The sequence below is a fragment of the Oncorhynchus kisutch genome, linkage group LG18, assembly GCF_002021735.2.
Source record: "Oncorhynchus kisutch isolate 150728-3 linkage group LG18, Okis_V2, whole genome shotgun sequence".
Taxonomy (NCBI): domain Eukaryota; kingdom Metazoa; phylum Chordata; class Actinopteri; order Salmoniformes; family Salmonidae; genus Oncorhynchus; species Oncorhynchus kisutch.
The window spans coordinates 32,092,919-32,111,004 of record NC_034191.2 but is presented as its reverse complement, the minus strand read 5'-3'; the positions used below and the strand labels follow the sequence as shown (position 1 = coordinate 32,111,004).

Sequence of the window (18,086 nt, the reverse complement as noted above, 5' to 3'; positions counted from 1 at the left end):
CGTGCAGAGCACTAGAGACTAGAGGTTGTCCAACTGTCTGCTAGAACTCTTCCACCGGTGAGACAGTTTAAGGCCGAGGGTAGTTAACGCTACATTTTAAAAACAGAACAAACCTCTAGAAAGTATACTTCTTATTGGTACCTTGGTATTCTTCAACTCCATCTGAATAAAGAAAAACACGTTGCTAAACAAAGAAAGCAGACAATATTTTTCTGGTTGTTTTAGTTGGGTTTTTATGCAGTTTTTTCACATGTAATGTACATACTCTCTTCAGAAGTTTGGGACTAGTACCAGTCCAACATTGTACCATACCGATTGTACTGGAAAAATAGGATTTAGATATGTTCTTCTATACTGTATCATACACAGGCATCCTTCATGTACCATCATTATCATCATCACCATTTGTATTATTATTATTATGATTTGAGACATTCCATAAAAAAGGTGTCATGCGTGTCATCTCAGTCAGCCAGACAGAGAGAGAGAAAGAGGGAGAGCGAGAGAGGAGAAGAGATAAGGAGATACGTTTGACGTTCCAACGTTTGATCAGACTGAATGACTGTCCCAAATGGCACCCTATTTTTGACAAAAGTAGTGCACTATTTAGGGTCTATGGTGCCGTTTGGGACTGAGACAATAACAGTACCACTTTGCGTCTCTTCATTACACTGTAATCAACCAATCACTTCTCCCTAAAACAAAACACCTAAACACATGAAAATAACAGTCAGACATAAACAAACAAACAGTTCAAAGGTCAGATCAGATCCAGTCCAGAGCCACTGTCTGTTGAGAGTTCAGACACTTTCCTGCTGAAACTACAATTCCCATGAGTCTTTGGGCCTGGATCTTTTCTCCAATCCGATCAGTGTATTTGTACCAGCAATGACATCAGTAAGAGCGTCCTTCCCACAGTCACCATGATAGGTCAAGGGTTTGAGGGGGATGGGACACCCTGAAACACCCCCTGTCTGGGTCCATAGGCGAGAGTGGGGGGGGTGGGTCCATTGTGCTAGCATCTAGCAGGTTAGCGGTTAGCCTTGGCTGCTTCTTTGGCTGCCAGGATGAGAGGAGTCAGACTGGATAAAGGCTTGGCCACCTTCAGGAACTGGTGCTGTGGAGGAGGAGGAGAGAAGAGAGGAAAACAAGGAGAGGAAAGATAGGTTTAGTTTTATTAGTGGTAAAACTAGTCATGTGGTTTGATGCAGAAACCAACCTTATGCTTCTCTCTCTCTCTCTCTCTCTCTCTCTCTCTCTACCTGTAGTAGGTCATTAGCGCTCCCTCTCTTCTCCACATCCATCTCCAGGCAACAGGTGAGGAAGTCTCTGAAGACTGAGGACAGTTTCTCTGGGTTCTGAAGCTCTGGAGTCCCGTTGGTCGCAATCAGATACAACGCCTAGGAGATAGGACAGGACAGACAGGGGCCGTTATAGACACACAAAGACAGAGAGACACACACACACACACATTCGCTCTCTCTCTACCTCTTACCCTGAGTGGGTTCTCATTGAGGTAAGGGGGTTCTCCCTCCACCATCTCTATAGCCATGATGCCTAGAGACCAGATGTCAACTTTAGGGCCGTAAGCCTTCCTGGTCACCACCTCTGGAGCCATCCAATAGGGAGTCCCCACCATGGTGCTCCTCTTACTCTGCTCTGGAGTGATCTGGGCACAGAACCCAAAGTCAGCTAGAGAGGAGAGAGAGAACACACATGTTAGAATAGGACATTGCAGTCTAATGCACTATATAAGACTAAATATGCAATGGCACAGTGGTCGTGCAGCATTAGAACACAGACTATGAGCTCCCTCTGCTGGTCAAATGGAGACACTGCACATTAATGCTCCCATCTCCAACCCTAAGTGTGTTACATACTGAGTTTCACTGATCCGTCTATTCCCAGAAGGATGTTGTCACTCTTGATGTCGCGATGGATCACCTGGTTAGAATGGAGGAACTCCAAGGCCTGCAGACACTGGAGAGAGAGAGAGAGAGAGATGTACAAAAGTGCTTAAAGCATCACTTTCTGAATTAGAAAGCAGGCCGACAAGCCATGTACACACACACACAGCAGCACTGACCTCCCGACACACAGCAGCGATCTGAGCCTCGTCCATACATGTTTCCGTGACAACGTCAGTCAGAGAACCTCCAGCCAGATACTCCATCACTACCCATAGTTCCTCCCCCACCAGGTAACTACAGAAACACAACAACCACACCCATGTTACCATGGTAACATCAAATATCACCCCTATACTAGTTCGTCAATGGTAAGGGGAAGATAGAGGATGTGAGGGACGGTTAGGGTGTGTCTGTGTGTGAAAAAGAAGAAGCCGATAGACAAGATGAAGATATCTAGTCCTCACAACTAATATGTGTGTTTACATGTCAATGTGTGCGTTTAGGAGTGTGTGTGTTTGTAAGCGTGTCTCACCTGTCTAGTAAACGATGTGTGTGTGTGTCTCACCTGTCCAGGTAGTTAACAATGTTGGGGTTCTTGTTTTCCCTCATGACCAGGATCTCGTTGATGATGAGCTCCTTCTTCGGCTGCTGCTGCAGGTTCATCTGTTTAATGGCCACCTCCTGGCCTGTAGCGATGTCTATGGCTGTATATACCGTACCTGACGCACTGGAGGGAGAAGGAAAGAGAGGAGGGGAGAGAGACTTCTTTCATTTCAAAGTGAAGAAGTGAAGTGTGTGTGTGTGTGTGTGTGTGTGTAGTGTAGACTCACCCCTGTCCGATCTTCTCGAAGCGCGTGTATTTCTTCTTGGGGTCTCCCACACTGACTATACTCCCTGAGAGGAGGGAGGAAGGGAAAGAAGTGAGGTTAATAAATAGCCTGGTTCCTCTCTAGGTTTCTTCCTAGGTTTTGGCCTTTCTAGGGAGTTTTTCCTAGCCACCGTGCTTCTACACCTGCATTGCTTGCTGTTTGGGGTTTTAGGCTGGGTTTCTGTACAGCACTTTGAGATATCAGCTGATGTACGAAGGGCTATATAAATAAATTTGATTTGATTTGATAAATGAAACAGAAAGACAGAGTGAAGAGTCAGAGAGAGACAGACAGACAGGGAAACAGAGAAGAGGCATAGAGGCAGAAGTGGGACCATTACAGTACAGAGACTCTCAGAGATTTCACTTTAAAACCACTGTAGGACCACGGCTGTCAGGGTCAGGTCAAAGACATGCTGGTCGGACTCAGACAGATGGTGAGAGAGGGAGAGGAGGAGAGAGAGAAAAAGAGACAGTAACAGACAGAACATCTTGTTAGGTCCACAGTTGGAGGTGAGACTGTCAGATGCTCAATTTAACAGAATCACTCAGTAACTCCAGGAGATTGGACAGTAGAGAGAGAAGAGGACCAATCAGATGCCAGGGTTGGACGGGAGGGTAGGAGGGTAGGAGGATGTCTGAGTGACAGTATTGTTTCTTACCAGTAGAGGGAGACCTGAGTACATCTGAGGCATGGAGCATCATAGGATGATATAGTTGAACTAGTTATACACACACACACACACACACCTCACCCAATGGATTACAGAGTACACACACCATTCATCACTACAGAGTATCTTACGGAACAATGACAGGAGATAGTACAAGGGATCTGAAACCAGCAGCCAGTGCAGTTTACTTCTATTGCAACTTTCAGACTAGCTGTGTGTGTCTGTGCATGCGTTACTTACGCAGTTTCTCCAGTATCTCTTCATCAGACATCTTCTTCTTGCGTGTTTTGTCTGCAGGGCGTGGCAGGGAGGGGCCAGGAGCAGGACTAGGGGTGGGGCTAGTGGGGGGTGTGATGGCGGAGGTGGCGCCCTCCGGAGGTGGGGGGGAGATAGGCGACGTGGCAACGTCTCTGGTGGGAGGAGCTGGGAGGGGATCTATCACAGAACGAGTGTATATCTGAGAAGAAAGAGAGAAGGAGGGAGGGAGGGAGGGAGGGAGGGAGGGAGGGAGGGAGGGAGGGAGGGAGGGAGGGAGGGAGGGAGGGAGGGAGGGAGGGAGGGAGGGAGGGAGAAAGAAGGGAGAGTGTGAATGAAGGGAGAGAGAAGGACAAAGTTAGACTTCTGAGCTATAGCTTATGCAATTGGTGGTCCACCAAACCAACTCAGTTACAGTTACTGTTCCTTATTTTACTGTGTCTGTGTGTCCCAGTCAGGTGCGCTAAGCTGCTAAATCACCGTGGCAACAGTGGCGCCATGGCAGTAGCCCTGTCTGAGACGCCACTTCAGTTCGGACCGAAAGAAAAGACCCCTCTCAGCCAATCAGAGAACAGACTTCTCTAGGGGATTTCTCTGGTGTGTGTGTGTGTGTGTGTGTTTTCTGTGACAACAGAGTGAACAGAGAGGCAGTGTGAGTTTAGTATCTAAATTCAGCCCCCTGCTGCCGCCCATGATCGTCACACACACACATACACACGCACACACACACACACACACACACACACACACACACACACACACACACACACACACACACACACACACACACACACACACACACACAATGCTGAGTCTGTTAGTGAGGAGCAGCACAAGGATAGTGTGACTTTATTTACCTTGTCTGGAGCCAGGGGGCTGAGTGTATGTGTGTGGCGTGTGTCTTACTGATTTGGTGTGTTCTGGTCGGGGAGCGACAACAGGAGGGGGCGTGGCCTCATCTTCCTCGTCCTCAGATACGGTTGCTATGGCAGGCGTCTCTGACACAGCCTTGGAGCTCTGAAGAGGATGTGACATCACTTTCAGTTAGCTCACTTTCTTTTCCTGTTGTTAATACTCACTCCTTCTCCATCTCCCCCTTTCTTCTCCTTCTGACTAACTGACAGCCAGGCAGATAGAGAAGGTGAATGGAGGAAAATATACTGATTCACAGACAGTGCAGACAAAGGGAGAGAATGAGGGATGGAGAGGTAAAGAGAGAGGGAGAAGTAGAGCCAGGGAATGCATCTCAAGGACTGTTGATTGGCACACCTCTCCATTTTGTCCTCTGCTCTCTCTTCCACCATCTCTTATCCTCTCATTCTCTCTGTTTATCCCATTTCTCTCTATCCCTCCAATCCTTTTTGCCATTCTTCATCTATGGCAGATGCTCTAAACACACATTGATAGTTGAGATATGTTCCTATCAAAATGCACCCTATTCCTTATATAGTGCCCTACCATGGCTGATAGGGCTCTGGACAGAATTGTGGTGATGGGCCCTGATCAAAAGCTGTGCACTATATATGATTAGGGGCACCCAGGTGGCGCAGCAGTCTAAGGCACTATATCTCAGTGCTGTCACAACAGTCCCTGGTTCGAATCCAGGCTGTATCACATCCGCCCATGATTGGAAGGGCAGCACAGAATTGGCCCAGCGTCGTCCGGGTTTGGCCGGGGTAGGCCGTCATTGTAAATAAGAATTTGTTCTTAACTGACTTGCCTAGTTAAATAAAGGTTAAATAAAAAATGTGAAATTAAATAGGGTGTGTCAGGAGACTTACGGCAGTGTTGGAACAGCTGTAGTTGTCTGAACTCTTGTCTGTAGAGGAAAACAGGAGAAAGGAGGAGAAAACAAGACAAATAGTGAGTGTTTTCTGACAAATAGTGTGTGTTAACATCTGAATGTGTGTGTGTGTATACATGCTAGTGTGTGTGTACCTGTAAAGCTCATGTATTTCTGGCTGTTGTTGGTCTCCTTGGAGTCATAGAATTTGAGAACATCAAGGACAGCCTGAGGATTCTTCTTCTGTTCCAGCTTAGTGATGTTAGAGGTCTGGAGCAACCGAGCCCATTGCTCCGGCATGCCCTACACACACAATGTTAGTAACAAGAGAGAGATGTCGTGTCTGCAGTGGTCAGAGAACTGGGTCATATCTCCATCCTACAGTATCATCCCCCACTCTGCTTCCCTCTCCCTCTACTCACTCGCTCCATTCCTCCTAAGATCTCCCCCTATGACAGACAGAGAGGGAGCAAGAGGCATTGAGGGTAATAGTGAAATAGAGAGGATGCGTCTGAAATAGTTCGATATTCCCTATAAAGTGCACACATTTTGACAAGGGCCCATAGGACTCTAGTCAAAAGTAGTGCATTAATATATTAATATATACACAGTGAGGGAAAAAAGTATTTGATCCCCTGCTGATTGTGTACGTTTGCCCACTGACAAAGAAATGATCCCTCTATAATTTTAATGGTAGGTTTATTTGAACAGTGAGAGACAGAATAACAACAACAAAAATCCAGAAAAATGCATGTCAAAAATGTTATAAATTGATTTGCATTTTAATGAGGGAAATAAGTATTTGACCCCTCTGCAAAACATGACTTAGTACTTAGTCAAAATGAGGCTCAGTAGTGTGTGTGGCCTCCACGTGCCTGTATGACCTCCCTACAACGCCTGGGCATGCTCCTGATGAAGTGGCGGATGGTCTCCTGAGGGATCTCCTCCCAGACCTGGACTAAAGCATCCGCCAACTCCTAGACAGTCTGTGGTGCAACGTGGCGTTGGTGGATGCAGCGAGACATGATGTCCCAGATGTGCTCAATTGGATTCAGGTCTGGGGAACGGGCGGGCCAGTCCATAGCATTAATGCCTTCCCCTTCCCCTCACCACAGACTGTACAGGAGTTGGCGGATGCTTTTGTCCAGGTCTGGGAGGAGATCCCTCAGGAGACCATCCGCCACCTCATCAGGAGCATGCCCAGGCATTGTAGGGAGGTCATACAGGCACGTGGAGGCCACGCCCACTACTGAGCCTCATTTTAACTTGTTTTAAGGACATTACATCAAAGTTGGATCCGCCTGTAGTGTGGTTTTCCACTTTAATTTTGAGTGTGACTCCAAATCCAGACTTCCACAGATTGATACATTTGATTTCCATTGATAATTTTTGTGTGATTTTGTTGTCAGCACATTCAACTATGTAAAGAAAAAAGTATTTAATAAGAATATTTAATTCATTCAGATCTAGGATGTTATTTTAGTGTTCCCTTTATTTTTTTGAGCAGTGTATATAGTATATCACAAAAGTGAGTACACCCCTCACATTTTTGTAAATATTTGAGTATATCTTTTCATGTGACAACACTGAAGAAATGACACTTTGCTACAATGTAAAGTAGTGAGTGTACAGCTTGTATAACAGTGTAAATTTGCTGTCCCCTCAAAATAACTCAACACACAGCCATTAATGTCTAAACCGCTGTCAACAAAAGTGAGTACACCCCTAAGTGAAAATGTCCAAATTGGCCCCAATTAGCCATTTTCCCTCCCCGGTGTCATGTGACTCGTTAGTGTTACAAGGTCTCAGGTGTGAATGGGGAGCAGGTGTGTTTTTTTTTTAATGACATTCACGGAGGAGGATGGTCCTCACCATCCTCCTCTGAGGATCCTCCACTATTCTACACAGGCCATAGTTGATCAGCTGAATCATTCTTAAACACCCTACTAGATACAGACTCTAGATCTGGAGCATGTAGACAGACCCTAGTAGAGCATAGATGTAGAGTACATGGACTCACTGTGAACTCTCCAGTCACCGCATCGAAGCCCACATGGATGGTGTGTTCAAAATCAGAAGGCAGAGAGATCTCTGGACGCTCCTTCTTCTTGTTGGCTATGAGAGAGATAAAGAGAGAGATAAAATTAGGAGAGAAAGGGAGAGAGGAGAGGCTCATGGGAAGGCTAACCATGCAAGCTACCGCAAGGGATCCTGGGGGATTTGGATGTCTGTCTTCCCCCTGGTTACCTCCCTTCATTGTGCGCGCGCACACAGGACTCACTCTTGTCTCCTCCTCCTGTCAGGATGGACCTGATGGAGCGATCTTTCTTCTTCCTGTCCTCTGGGTTGGGGGGGAGGGGCTTGGAGCCATGGGGGGCGGGATCTTTGCTGCAAGAGCCAATCAGAGTGCTGGTGTTCCTCATGGGTGGAGCTGGGGGCTTGTCCTCAATGTCCCCATTATCAGACATCTTCACCAATTACACGCCGGCTGCTCCTGGAACAACCAATCAACATTAGGTCACAGAACATTACCAGTCTACCAGCCTATCAACTAACATGACATTAGTCCACTAGCCAATCAACTGACAAAATATTTAGCCAATCAGCTGACAACACCAGTCCACTAGCCTGTCAGCTGACAGAACATTAGTACTCTAGCCAATTAGCTGACAGAATATTATTCCACTAGCCCATCAGCTGAGAGAGCATTAGTCAACTAGCCTATCAGCTAACATGACACAGGTAGTAGAGCTACCAGTCCATAGTTGACAAGCTGGTATTCTGTTTGATCCGGAAACACACATATCATTTACAGGCCAGTTTCCTGGAAACAGAGTGTGTGCGTGCACGCTGCAAACACTGACCACCGAGTCACAATCCAGGAAGAAAAAGACACACACAACCCTGTTGCCTCTGCTCACAAACTAATTCTACGAGCAATTGAACTGAGGAGAGAAAGGAACAAGCTAATGACTGGTTGTACCACAAACATCTAAAAATGGCACACACACACAGATTCTCACACACACAAAGTAATTCACATAGGGGATGTAAGCTACCTGCTATAGTGAATGCTCTGGTGGACACAGTCTACCAAAGGGAACAACTATCTGGGTCAGATACACACACACAGGACAGTTTTACAGAGTTCATGTCAAGAAAAGAGCTTACCAAGAAAAACGTCCAAAAGGACTAATTTGAGGTAGAAAGTTGGAGCACTAAAAGAAAAAAGCAGATTGATTTATTTTAGCTCACTTTAATCCACTGTACAGGAGAATAACAGAGTTCATGTCGTCTCACTGCAGGAATGAACCAACTTCCACATGGTAAATAATGTGACATTTACATCTGATTTATAATCATCTGGTACACTGACCTCATCATACCTCAGGGTTAGTGTAACAGAGTTAATATCGTATACCGCAATGCCACAGCTTGAAATGGCTCCCTTCCTGTCGCTGAATTGCTAGCTCTTCGGTGGTGTAGCTGGCTAAGCAGTTGTCAAGCGGACGGTCTCTCGTTTGCGAACCACTTGTTAGAGCGCAGTAAGAGGACTGGGACAGTGAAGGAAGCTACAGTACACTTCTATACAGGCACAGTGACGCCTGTTACATTAGCAGTGGCTAGGTTCTGTCTGGCCTTACCCAGGTCTGTCTGTCTATCAGGCTGGAACTCTGATCTTGGCTTCAGCTTCTGTCTCCTCAGTCCTCCTTTAACTGCAGGGGGGGGGGGGGGGGGGGGGGGGGGTTGTATGTGTGAAAGAATGTGAGAGTGTGTGTGTTTGGACTTGAGTTCTGTTCTGCTGCCTTCCAGTCATAATGAGGTCACAGTCTGTGATGTCAGAACGAGTCATGGGGTAGGAGGTGGGGTTTGTGGCTCACACACACACACATCATGAAAGTTTGGAACTACAGTATATTTGTCACACAAACACTAAACAGATGTATAAACAAATGCACACAGTCTACAATCACACACCTCTTCACATTCACAGCTCTGGTGACTAAGAGAGCAGCTGGCCACAAGGTGGATCACACACACATACTGTACTTGATATGGTTCTGTAATTCTAGAGCACCTTTGTCACCTCCTCCCTTCTTTCCATCTTCCCTCCCTCCTTCAGACATCAAACACATCCTCCCCCGTCTCACCTTCCCCCTTCTCCCCATCCAAATCCTCCTCTGGCGAGCAGACACAAGGGAGGTCTCACATTTTAGTTCATACACACAACCCTGTGATCACACATCACCCTACTAACACACACACACACACACACACACACACACACACTGAGCAGAAGACTAATAAGAAGGTACATCTTGAGCTATGTCCCAAATGGCACCCTATTCCCTTTACAGTGCACAACTTTTGACCAGGGCCCATAGAGCTCTAGTCAAAAGTAGTATGCTATGTAGGGAATAGGGTGCCATTTGAGATGTATCTCTGGTGCTTTCCACTGACTGAGCTGACGCTATTGATATCAAACAGGGTTGGACTCAGATTACAACCCTGTCTCACCCCTGTCTGAATGGATTTTTTTTTGTGACCAATTTTAAAAAGTACAAAACACACACATATTGTTTTGTTGTCTGACAGAGACAGTGGGTTAGCCTGTTGGTGTTCCCCACTGCTGATCAGCTGAATTAGCTAAACCTCCAAAGCCAGCAGTGGAAGAGAGGGGAGGCCTCAATACACCAAGCCCAGAAGACCTCACTATCCCTGGGGAGTTGAGGAGACAGAGACCCCCCCCCATGGTGGAGCTAATGACTAGACAGATCGAGCCTACGCTCATCGTTTTGTGTGTTTGTGTGAGATGACATTTTGTTCAACAAAAGAAAGAACAATATCAAGAGAAAAAAATTAAGAAAGGAAGCAAGAAAGCGAGAAAAAGATCAAATAGTATTCCTGTCCCACCATGTTAATGAGACAGCCCCTAGGGCAGAGAGAGAGAGAGGCTTCCAATGCATATTTTACCATATTTTAAACACACACACACCAGGTTTCAGTCTTTCAAGTAGATGAGAGCAGACTGTTCTCTCTGATACATTAGCTTCTTGGTTTATTTAAATTCCCAAACAAAGATCAGAATTATCATCATTGTCATGAAAAGATATCAACGCAATCACAACATAATCATGCTTTTATCATCTAGGAAATATAGCTAGGTCACTGATCTGGAGAAAGTTATACATGCTTTTATCATCTAGGAAATATAGCTAGGTCACTGATCTGGAGAAAGTTATACATGCTTTTATCATCTAGGAAATATAGCTAGGTCACTGATCTGGAGAAAGTTATACATGCTTTTATCATCTAGGAAATATAGCTAGGTCACTGATCTGGAGAAAGTTATACATGCTTTTATCATCTAGGAAATATAGCTAGGTCACTGATCTGGAGAAAGTTATACATGCTTTTATCATCTAGGAAATATAGCTAGGTCACTGATCTGGAGAAAGTTATACATGCTTTTATTGTAACTCTTTGTCAATCAATCACTCCATTGTCTACAGTTATTTCAAAATGCTCGCTCGGCTTTCAACTGGCACCAGAAAATGTAACCATGTCAGCTTCTCTGGCTACCAGTCACTTTTAGAATAGATTTGAACACTATTAATCGTGTTTAAGGCTAGACTCGGTTTAGCCCCCATCCTATATATCAGCCTGAGATCCTCTGGCAGGACACTGTTGATCATTCTAAAGTCTAGGTTGAAAACTAAAGGAGACTGAGCATTTGCCATTAGGGCCCCTAGACTTTGGAATGGTCTGCCAGAGGATTTCAGGCATGCAGATTCACTGCCTCTTTTTTAATCCCTGCTGAAGACACACTTTTATAAAGATGATCTTAATGTAGGACTTCAATATATGCTTAAATGTGCCATTTTTTTCTATTGTCCTTCCTCGTGTCTTTGTTTATTTGTTAGTACTTTCATTTGATAATTTTATGATGTAAAGCACTTTGTTACTTGTATTGAAAAGCACTATACAAATACATGATTATTATAATAATGACTGTATGAATATTATGTATGAGGACAGAATGCTTATCATTTGAAAATAGATGGGTTCATAAAGAGAACTTGAAGGTGTGTGTGTGTCCCACTCCCAGGAGTCCCACAACAGGCCCGAGCAGATGGCAGAGAGGACATGGCCAAACACACAATTAGAGAGAGAGAGAGCAGCATAGCATAGCGCCTGCTGGCTGGCTGTGGAGGGGCAGAGAGGGGGGGGTACATTTTTGCATGAGTGAGGAACAAGCCAAGCCTGAACTGGACATGCAGTGAGAGACAGCGAGATATTGAGAGAGAGACAGTGAGAGAGAAGGTAAAGAGAAAAAAAAAGAGGTTGTGGTACTGCCCTGGCGCACTGTCCTGCCCCCTCTGGTTGCCTGGGGTTACGGTGTTGATGGATGGACAGTGACAGGAAGACTCTCACTCTATTCACACACAATTCAAATGACCAAACTCACACAGACCAAAACCTGAGAGCTCCTGCTCTCGCTCCTTCTATTTCCATCCCCCTCTCTCTCTCACACACACACACACACACACACACATCACCTCGTCTCACTACAGGCACTCCACCATGCAGAACGGAAGACAATTGATTCCAAGAGACATACCCCCTGTGTGTGTGTGTACCAGCTGGTCTATGATACTGCAGTGTTCTCTCACGCCTAAGAGCAGGAAATGAAGCCAAACAGAGAAAATCAACAACACTCTCTCAACAATGACCGACTGATGACATCACCAATATTACCATGACGACCTACTACATCACCATGACCAACAAACTATACTGAACAAAAATAAAAATGCAACAATTTAAAAGATTTTACAGAGTTACAGTTCATATGAGGAAATCAGTAAATTAAAGTTAATTAGGCCCTAATCTATGGATTTCACATAACCGGGAATGAAGATATGCATCTGTCCAGAAAAAAATAACTTTCTTCTGAAACTCATCAGTCTATTCTTATTCTGAGAAATGAAGGCTATTCCATGCGAGAAATTGCCAAGAAACTGAAGATCTCGTACAACGCTGTGTACAACTCCCTTCACATAACAGCACAAACTGGCCCTAACCAGAATAGAAAGAGGAGTGGGAGGCCCCGGTGCACAACTGAGCAAGAGGACAAGTGCATTAGAGTGTCTAGTTTGAGAAACAGATGCCTCACAAGTCCTCAACCGGCAACTTCATTAAACATTACCTGCAAAACACCAGTCTCAACGTCAACAGTGAAGAGGCGACTCCAGGATGCTGGCCTTCTAGGCAGAGTTTGTCTGTCCAGTGTGTGTTCAAAAACAAGGACATTTCTAAGTGACCCCAAACTTTTGAACGGTAGTGTATATTTCCTTCATTCTTTCTTTCACTGGAGGACATTAAGTGCTTACAATCCAAAGATGCTTTGCAGCCCGGCACTGTGAGAGGTCTGTCCTCCTAATAACTCTAAGTGAGCTTAATGTCAGCTTAAGAGAAAAACACACACACAGCAGCCAGTGTTGATAAATCAGTGTATGTTGGCGTCTTAAAAATGTCAACCTGAGAAGGCTTTCAAATACACTTTAACATACACTCTACTCTGGCTGTGTGTGTGTGTTTCGGAATTGATGATGACAACAGTCAAGTGTGCCCAGTGTGCTCATAGGGCGTATCCTAGTGCGTGTGTGTGTGTTCAAATGTATGACTAGCTTTCCTCACCTTTCATCAATGCACTGTGTGTGTATGTGTGTGTCGCGGCTCTCCATGGGTGCCTAGAGATATCACAGGAATCTAGTCGCCAGCAGATTCTTAGGGTGGGGTGCATCCCAACATTCTACTGTGGCTCCCCCTTTTCCTCTCCTCCTTGACACTCCATCACCATGACATCATCATGAGTTCCACCAGGCGATTGTTTTGAATCACAAAGAAGAAAAAGATCCATCTTCTTTCTCTCTGTCTCCCTTTGCATCGCTCTCTTTACATCTGCTGTCTGTTCGTTTAACCGTGCCTAGAGAGACGCTCACACTGACTGCGTTCTCCTTTACCTCTGAAGATGTGTGTGTGTGTGTGTGCGCGCGTGCACGCATTGAAGAGGGAAGGGGGTGAGATGGATAGAGGAGTAGAAAGCAAGGGAGCGAAGCAGAGAGAAAGAGAACAATGCCAGTCCTGAGGAATACTAGGAGCTCCATTATTCACTAAAAAGTGTTTGAAGCTGATCCCTCTATTTTACCCCCTCTACCCCTTGCCCTCTCTCACCCTATTTCTCTGAGAAAAAAGGGAAGGGTGTGTGAGAGAGAGAGAGAATTGAATGAGAGCTGTGAGCCACTGACTAGTCTAAGTACCCAACACATAATCTCTCTCTCCTTCTCCCCCTCTCTGTGCCTGTCCAGAGTAAACTACAGGGAGAGGGCTGGTCAGTGACCTCACCACTGAACTACTCACTCCTCATATGATAACTATTAAACACAGAACAGACACACACACACACACACACACACACACACACACACACACAGGTATGAGGGTCTCTGCCCACCAGCTGTCTGGCCCTGCCCACCAACCCAATCACCATAAATAATGCATGTTGCAAAGCCTGCTGGGAGCCCAGAGCTGCTCCACCCCCAAGAAAAGGAATGATATAACTAGACAAGTGTGTGTGTGTGTGTGTGTGTGTGTGTGTGTGTGTGTGTGTGTGTGTGTGTGTGTGTGTGTGTGTGTGTGTGTGTGTGTGTGTGTGTGTGTGTGTAAAAACTTATCTAGCCTAACTAGAGAACAAAAGTTCAGCATGGTAGCAGGAGGCCCTTAACTATTCAAATGGTAAATATTTAAACTCCAACCACTGTTATGGTTTTATAAATGCATTGTATGCACATTGAGTATTGCTAGCTGCAGAGCTGTCTGTGATTGTTAGCAGAACTCCTGAGAGAGAGAGAGAGAGAGAGAGAGAGAGAGAGAGAGAGAGAGAGAGAGAGAGAGAGAGAGAGAGGTGTAAAATAGCCAGCAACTCTCAGAGACACTTTACCCTGCTACTAACCTGCTGGCTAGTCTTTCAATGCATAGGTATAGCCAGCTAACCAGTTAGCCAGCTAGCATGATAGCCAAAGAAAGATCAAATAAGGACTTCTTCCATATTCTGACTATAGCAAACTACATTTTTGCCACCAAACTATCCATTGAACAAAACACTATCCCTTTAACACTAAACTGACACCCAAACTATCCCATTGGTTAGGGGACATAGTCACTTTAACTCTATCCTACCCGGTGCCCCCGCACATTAGCTCTGTACCAGTACCCCCTGTATACAGCCTCGCTACTGTTATTTTACTGCTGCTCTTTAATTATTTGTTAATTTTATTTTTTACTTATCTAGTTTTCTAAAAATTGCATTGTGGGTTAAGGGCTTGTAAGTAAACATTTCACTGTAAGGTGAAACCTGTTGTATTCGGCGCATGTGACAAATCAAATTGGATTTGGTTTAACAAAACACTATTCCTTTAACACTAAACTCACACCCAAACTATCCTACCCCAGACAGTTTGTGTTCCGCTGCTCAGACATTGCATGCATCAACCAATGGTTGCATGCCATGTCATAGACTATAACATACATGGTTAGCTGATACGTAAAATACCTATCCAGGTTTTGTAAGATCTAGCATGCATCAGCAATGTCTGAGCAGGGGAACACAACCTATCTATTTAACACCCAAACTTTCCCTTTAACACCAAACTATCAGACTCCTCAGACATTTCACCACACCGCCAGCCGACCAGATGGCAAAACAGCAGGGTGTGTGTGTGTGTGTGTGTGTGTATTTGAGAGGATAATGGTTATCAATGGAGGTCATCTGAGGTAGAGAAAACAGCTAAATTAATATAGAGAGGAGGTGAGATTCCTACTGCAGCTGTTCACACATTCACACTCTAAGCAAGACAAAAAGAGAGAAAGGGAGAGCAAGAGGACTTAACTACAGGTCCATAAGGTCAGCAGCAGGATGGGAATTTAAAGGTTATTTAAATGCTAATGCAGCACTACCTGTCACTGTGTGTGTGTGTGTGTGTGTGTGTGTGTGTGTGTGTGTGTGTGTGTGTGTGTGTGTGTGTGTGTGTGTGTGTGTGTGTGTGTGTGTGTGTGTGTGTGTGTGTGTGTGTGTGTGTGTGTGTGTGTGTGTGTGTGTGTGGAGAGGGAAAGAGAGAGAAGGGAGGATGTGTAGGATGAGTAAAGTGAGAGAAAAGGATAACACTTACAAAAGAAGAGGGGGAGAGGAGAGAGTGAGAGAGAGAGAGAGAGAGAGAGAGATATTTATAGTTGATAGTATTATTCTTGCTTCAGTGGACAGGTTAGCTCTGATGCCAGTATTCTGTTCTCTACAGTACTACACTAGAAAGAGAGCGCTCAGGGTAGAAACAAATGATGGAAATACTCCCTCCCTCTGTGTGTGTCAGAGAGAGAACACACACACACACACAAACACACACACAATTAAACCTTGGCCTTGTTAAAGTGTCCAACCCTAAACAGGCTGTCAGGTATAAATACCTGTGTGTGTGTGTGTGTATAAATACCTGACAGGTGAGAGACAATGCAGCCAGGAGACCACACCCACGTTCTTACCCCCTTTACACCCCCACATCCTCCAGCATCTCTTCATATCACATTGATGAGGCTAATAATAATATTATTACACTGTTTTACACTTGTACATAACATGCACCCATCCCACTTTCCTCCAGCCAGCCAATCACATCTCACTTATTCCTCTACATATTGATGCCATTAAACCTTTATGGGGCACAAAGGTCAATGTTGACTCAGGCACATTAACAGAATTGAGACAAGACCAATGGTGAGAGAGACGACACTAAGATGGGGCTACATCCCAAATAAAAACACTATTCCCTATATTGTGCACTACTTTTGACCAGAGACCCCCATATAGGAAAAGGGTGCCATTTGGGATGCAAACTGTGTTGTTTCCCCAACCCAGATTAGCCTAGTCTTCTTGGTTAGCCTGTTATTCCTGATGTGTCATTTATTCAAAGTTACAATTCAAACTGAGTGAAGGCTGTGGAGCACTGTCACTAATCAGGCAGCAACAGCTACACTTATATAGCCTACCCTCTCTTTCTCTTTCTTCCAGTCTTTTTCTCTTTCAGCCTGTCGGTCTCTCCCTCCCTCTTTCGCTCTTTTCTCCACTCTCTGTCTCTCTATTCTCTGTCTGTGTGTGTCTGTCTGTCTCTCTCCCCCGTAAGTGCTATACGGGATCCTTGGGACGTCCCTACCCTAAACCCTAATCTTAACCCCTAGCTTTACCATACCCAAACCTAACCATTTGAAATGTCAACTTCAATGGGGTATGGACACCGGAAGGATCGGAAGGTTCCCCCATGACGCATAATGATTCGTTTCACATCTTTCTCCTAAAGACATTAAATAAATGAAAATGTCTGCATTAAAATGGATACACTCTGTAATATCTAGCCTAGACTATACATGAGATCAGAACAGTTTAACCATGACATTTTTTGCCAATTTTCATCCAGGCGATCAACACACGGAGTTTATTTCATTCAAATGATAACTGTATATTCCCAAATGTTTCATTCATACCGTTCGGCCCTGAAGCTACAGACAACTGGTCCGCGCGCGCACACACACACACATATATACACGCACATATACACAGGAGCTCCACCGCCACACACATAAAGCACCCCGTTCCTTTCTCCCAGGGGCAACATCAGTGTAACGATAAATCTGTGTCGCGGCCCCAAGTCCATCCACTGATATAGCTACTGTATGTACGTTCCCTTTCCGTTAGACTGTAGCGCCGTGAGCACGCTCCTCCTGTCTGCCTGGTGGTAACAGTCCTGTAATGTACCGGTAAAGGAAGGTAAAACTAAAAAGACTGTCATGCCCGGTTCTGTCTGTGGATAAAGGAATAGGAGAAACTCACCTCTCGTCGTGTCTTTTGAAAAATTCCTGATGGCGATCCGATCTCTTTACCAGCACTCACACACATGCATTCGCTCAAGTCGCTTTAGTTTTTTCTTTCTGCCCAATTTGCCAAACCCTTCTTCTATCGCTCTGCCCAGGCTCTGCCAATCCCTGGCTATTGTTAGATACACACCACCCTGCTACATAGCAACGCCCGCCCACTATACTCGTTTATAGAATGCCAGCGGTCAGGCTGAAGCTCAGTCGTGTGCTTATTGGTCTGTCTGGCTGTTTGTTTCACTGGGAGGTGAGGTGGGTCTCACCATGAGTTTCCCGATTACTTTTCGGGGCTGCATCTCAACAGTATATGTATATCGCTTCCTATCCTTGTGTTCTCTCCTTGTGTCCTTCTCTCCTTGTGCCCACTTTATTCATCTGTAGGCTACAGACTTGACAGGTGCAAAGGTCAATCACTGAGCTGGATTTTACATTAGCCTTATTTAGATTTATCAGCATCATTTATCATCAGACTAATCACGGAATCTTCTGAAGGAGAGGATATAAGGCAAGCATGAGAGAACACGTGTGTGTAATTGAGTGAGGGTGATGGGCATAGACATAGGCCTGTCTCAAAAAGCATTCTATTCTCTTTGTAGTGCAGTACTTTTAACCAG

General features: G+C 45.1%; 1 protein-coding gene across 6 annotated transcripts; it reads right to left on the bottom strand.

Moving 5' to 3' along the window:
• Positions 1 to 212: 212 nt before the first annotated feature.
• pak1 (p21 protein (Cdc42/Rac)-activated kinase 1) lies at positions 213 to 17,605 on the bottom strand. Of its 6 annotated transcripts, XM_031796297.1 has the most exons (16): positions 17,432 to 17,593; positions 8,662 to 8,708; positions 7,772 to 7,984; positions 7,511 to 7,605; positions 5,646 to 5,793; positions 5,489 to 5,526; positions 4,614 to 4,724; positions 3,693 to 3,909; positions 3,441 to 3,464; positions 2,741 to 2,804; positions 2,476 to 2,637; positions 2,087 to 2,204; positions 1,881 to 1,980; positions 1,496 to 1,692; positions 1,263 to 1,400; positions 213 to 1,117 (listed from the first exon to the last, which is right to left on the bottom strand). In XM_031796297.1, the coding sequence occupies exons 3-16, from the start codon at positions 7,956 to 7,958 to the stop codon at positions 1,031 to 1,033; spliced, it is 1,686 nt and encodes a 561-aa protein (XP_031652157.1). In that variant the 5' UTR covers positions 7,959 to 7,984; positions 8,662 to 8,708; positions 17,432 to 17,593; the 3' UTR covers positions 213 to 1,030. The 6 variants fall into 6 exon arrangements, with proteins under 6 accessions (XP_031652157.1, XP_031652156.1, XP_031652159.1 ...); XM_031796296.1 differs by lacking the exon at positions 8,662 to 8,708; XM_031796299.1 differs by lacking the exon at positions 8,662 to 8,708 and having other exon boundaries at positions 7,772 to 7,978.
• Positions 17,606 to 18,086: the final 481 nt, after the last annotated feature.